Source organism: Nicotiana attenuata, chromosome 5 (assembly GCF_001879085.1).
Source record: "Nicotiana attenuata strain UT chromosome 5, NIATTr2, whole genome shotgun sequence".
Classification (NCBI taxonomy): Eukaryota; Viridiplantae; Streptophyta; class Magnoliopsida; order Solanales; family Solanaceae; genus Nicotiana; species Nicotiana attenuata.
The window spans coordinates 44025890-44030346 of record NC_031993.1 but is presented as its reverse complement, the minus strand read 5'-3'; the positions used below and the strand labels follow the sequence as shown (position 1 = coordinate 44030346).

The window sequence follows — 4457 nt, the reverse complement described above, 5'->3', positions numbered from 1 at the left end:
CATCCCACAACCCAGTCTTTACCATTTTTAGCTCATAGCCTTCCTACACCCTTTGATAACACATGCATGCAAAATAAATAACTCTCATGCCCAAGAATTGACTTGCTTATTACCCATTTTTAGTTAAATTTTCGAAATTAAGAGCTAGGGTGTAGAATCTTACCTCTAGGATGAAGACTTAGTGAGTTTTCCTTGATAATCTTCAAAGATTTGAGCAAGAATTGAAGGATAATTTGTTGAAGATCACTCTCCCAGTCTAAGGCACTCTCTCACTCTAAAAGTAGCAGATTTTGCTCAAAAATGGTCTATTGAATCTATTTTAACGAAGTAGGGTCGGGTTATAAAAACCCAAAAATGAAGCTCCAGAACAGGATCTGCGGTCGCATATGCGACCGCATAATGCTTCTGCGGTCTGCAAAATGGGCCGCAAGATGGCCCTCCGGAACTGGGCAGGTCTGCTCCACTCTGTGGCCATTATGCGGTCCGCATACCTGTTCTGCGGCCGCATAATGCACCGCAGAACCTCCCTCTGAAAAAAAATTCATGCTGAATCTGTGATCAGTGTGCGGCCCGCGAAATCGTTGTGCGGCCGCATAATGGACCGCGAATTGGTCCACAATTTTTGCTCAAGATTCTACATCACTCTGCGGCCCGCAGAGTGATTCTGCGGCCGCATAGTGAGCCGCAGAAACGCCTTCTTCTGCCAACATTTTCCTTTAACTCCTCAGCGCAATGTTCAACCCAAAACTACAATCTTTAACACATAAGCCTATCCTGACACCACGAAATTCCGGGTTTTTAGGTAAAATTTTACGAGGCCTTACACTTTGATTTAAAGAAGTTCTTTTGTTTGGGGAGGGGGATGGTCTAATTTACTAGTGGCAAGGACGTTCTTGATAATTAACAAGGGGATGGAGGATCTCCACTCATTTCATTCATCCAGTACCTACAGGTGAGGCGCGACTCACAACAAACGAAGGAGGAAAACTTGTTTTACTTGCTGTAGCCTTTTAATTAAGATTAGACTTTGATAAATGTAAGCTATATTTAAATAGGCTCACAGTTTTGCTCAGCAGAAAACTCAAGCTATCAATTTACATACTTTTATTTACTTAATCATGTCTTTAAAAAAACCTCAACAAAATAATCTCATAACTTTGGGAGAAAGGGCTACTCTTCAGTCTTCACTAAGATAGCACATGTATAAGGGTGGAGGGAGAGTAGAAGCTACGCTAAACCCAATAGCCTTGGTGCAAATCATGTATTTGTCTTAAGAATTTTTTTAGATATGTACAAATAATAATTTAGAACCAATAACTTAAAAAATTTAGAATCCTAAATTCATAAGCTTCAATCCCGACTCCGCATCTGCATGTACAGGAGGGTGGCCAAGTTTTGAGCAGACTTGAACTGGCTCCTGTTTAGTAAGAATTTGAGTATTTGACTACCAAAGGCAAGACAACAAACGCGAATTTGTAATGGAAAGCATCTCCTTCTATAAAAACTGAGGAAGATAACACTTGTACAACTGTTACAATGATACATCAGACATTTTTGCAAGTCAATTTTTTCCTTGTATGTTTTTTCAGGTCTTACCCTCGTTCCATCGCTTATTCTCATGGGAGTAGAAGCCTCAACCCAAGAAAATCAAATAAATAACTTAATGAATGGGACTGGTGATCTTCCACCTTTCCCTCACCCCACCCTTTCTTTCTCTAAGCCATGCTAAATGTCATCAAATGCTTAGTAAAAGAACCAAGAAAGAAAAGCCAAACAAACTAGGAAAAAAAAGAACAATAAGCATTCAACTGTCATATAGCGGACCCCAACTTGTCTGGGATTGTGGCTTAGTTGTTGTTGTAAGCAGTCAACTGCCAATGGTATTAGTCGATATGGGTGGCGACCGCGACAGCTGGTGATGAATTTGAGACTCCGCTTGCGCCTGGGGCTGTTTTTGCTGCTCAGCATATCTGTTCAGTCTTTCAAGCAATTGGGTTGCCTTCCTTCTACCCCTTTCTGTGCCATTTTGTACTAAATCCATCAAAGGACCCATCAAACCTAGTTGCTGCGCTTCGACTAGATGATGTTGGTCCCCAGAGCAGAGGTGTACTAAAACTGCAGCTGCATTTTCTTTGTTTCTTGGAGACCCATTTGAGATAACATCCACCAAAACAGGAACTGCTTCTGCAGCTCCGATAGCTGCCTTCCCTTCTGGGTGACTTGACAAGATTGCTAAAATAGCAAGTGCTTCATCAACCATACCACCTTGTGGTTCCGTGAGCAGCCGCATTAGTGTAGGTACAACTCCAGCCCTTATTGCCTTGCCCTTGTTCCCTTGATAAATGCACAGATTGAAAAGCGCTGTAGCAGCGTCTTTCTTTCCCCTTTGGGTACCTTCACTTAATAATGCTACTAGTGGAGGAATTGCTCCAGAAGACCCAATGGTAACCTTATTTTCATCTATAACTGAAAGGCTGAATAGGGTGGCTGCTGCATTTTCGCGGGCTTCCATGCTCCCCTTCTTCAGCACATGCACAATACCAGGCACTGCCCCTGAAGTTACGATGTTTCCTTTATTGTGCTCACATATGGAAAGGTTAAGAAGTGCTGTAACAGCATGCTCTTGGGTCCGAGAATCAGGTGTGGATAGAAGGTGGACCAGCAGAGGAATGGCACCCGCTTCAGCGATTGCAACACGATTATCAGCATTACGTTTCGCAAGAAGGCGGATTTCACCTGCAGCAGAGCGTTCCTCTTCAGGGCTGCCAGATTTGAGCTTTCTCAGGAGATTTTCAATCTTCGAGCGCTCGGCAGGGGTGCATGCGGATGCTGATTTATTGGGTCGAGAACTACCTGGTCTTTTGGGTGGTTCAATCCCATTTGCTTCACACCACTGTGCTATAAGGCTACGCAGCACGTAGTTGGGTGTCAGAGCTTTGCTTGTGAGAGCTTGTTGGGTCTTGGGACAAGTGCTATGCCCATCTTCCAGCCACTTCTCAATACAAGAACGTTCATAGGTCTGCGGTGAAGTAAAATATTAACCTGTTAAAAATGATAATATGGAAATGACAACTCCATCCTACATGAAGCATGTCTAGAGGAAATGACATCTTCAAAGAGCAAGCAACCAATAAGCCACAAGGTATTAATAACTACATATCATTGCGTATACAGAAAATCAGCATGGATTGTAACAAAAATCATTTGGGATCTTTAGCACAATGTCTTGTTTCCATTTGATGATAGTTTGTGTATACAATATCAGTATTTATGAATCAACTGATTAATATGTAACTTGTTCCTCATGGTAATCTAAACAATTTCAAAAAGCTTCACGAGAAAAAGCAGTCAACTCTAGCTGATGTGATAGTCTTTAAAGACATTTCTGAAGAAGTGCATTTCAGATATTGGGGTGTAATAGAAACGAGAGAATAGAAATCTGCAGCATCCTTGGGTGAAATTATAGGTTTGACTGACAACTAATAAATACACACAACCACCAAAGCAAGACATTAGTTATATGTCCTCATAAATGTAGGAATGGAAGGGAAGAATCTGGTAATAACATGTTTTCTGTAATGAAAGAGTAATAAAAAATAGTTTCAACTGATCTTTTACATCAATATGTTAAAAGGACCCAGTATCAATACCTGCCCAGTTGAAACAATGACGGGATCTCTCATCAACTCCAGGGATATAGGGCAACGAAAATCATCTGGTATAACTGGGGCCTTCTGGCTCCCGTCTTCAGATGCTTGTCCACTAAACATTGAAGACTTTTCCCTTGCAGAAGAATCAATGTTTGGGTTCTCAGTCAGTACGAAGTCCTTAATTTTCTTCAGTAGCATTGACATCTTTTCTATTCTCTCCTCGGGATCCCCATCTGTGGCAATGACCATTTCATGCAAAGCTAGTGATTCTTGTTTAAGGTCATCTAATTCAGTCAGCTGTAGCTTATCGACTAACCGCCTAAGGACAGCGTGATCTACCACAGCATCATTACACTTGCTATAAAGAGAAAACAAATCTTCATGCAGTTCAACATCAGGTGTTTCAATCCTTCCCTTGGCTCTTCGGAACTGAGAAAGGACAAGTTCAACCTGGAAGCAGAAGAAGTTATAGATGGTACAGAACTGAAATGTGTTTCTGACCGTAGGCCATCTAACCCATCAAGCTATATTGCTACAAAAGATGAAAATATGTAGCGAACCCATTCACTTGTCTAGTTCCTTTGGACAAATGCTCTTGAGTACTTCGGAGAAAATTAATAGATTAATTATGCCAAATTAACACATGCTTGATGCATCCTTTGACAGTGAAAAATACTTTTTTTAAGAATAATTATTCATAACATAAGATCTTGTAATCATGAAATTTTAAAAACTAGTGACAGAATTACAGAAGAGAATGAGGTCCAGCACTTATGCTGCTTCTTCCAACCCCAAATAACCCCCCCC

At 41.2% G+C, this 4457-nt stretch overlaps 1 protein-coding gene across 2 annotated transcripts in view; it reads right to left on the bottom strand.

Annotated features, from left to right (window-relative positions):
* Positions 1477–4457, bottom strand: part of LOC109225727 (U-box domain-containing protein 13-like) — a 6270-nt gene continuing 3289 nt past the window's right edge. For both annotated transcript variants that reach the window (XM_019390491.1, XM_019390492.1), the window contains exons 3-4: positions 3651–4100; positions 1477–3019 (exon numbers count right to left, since the gene is read on the bottom strand). In XM_019390491.1, the coding sequence (XP_019246036.1) occupies positions 1868–3019; positions 3651–4100 (1602 nt within the window). In that variant the 3' untranslated portion in view covers positions 1477–1867. The remainder of the gene's footprint in view (positions 3020–3650; positions 4101–4457) is intronic.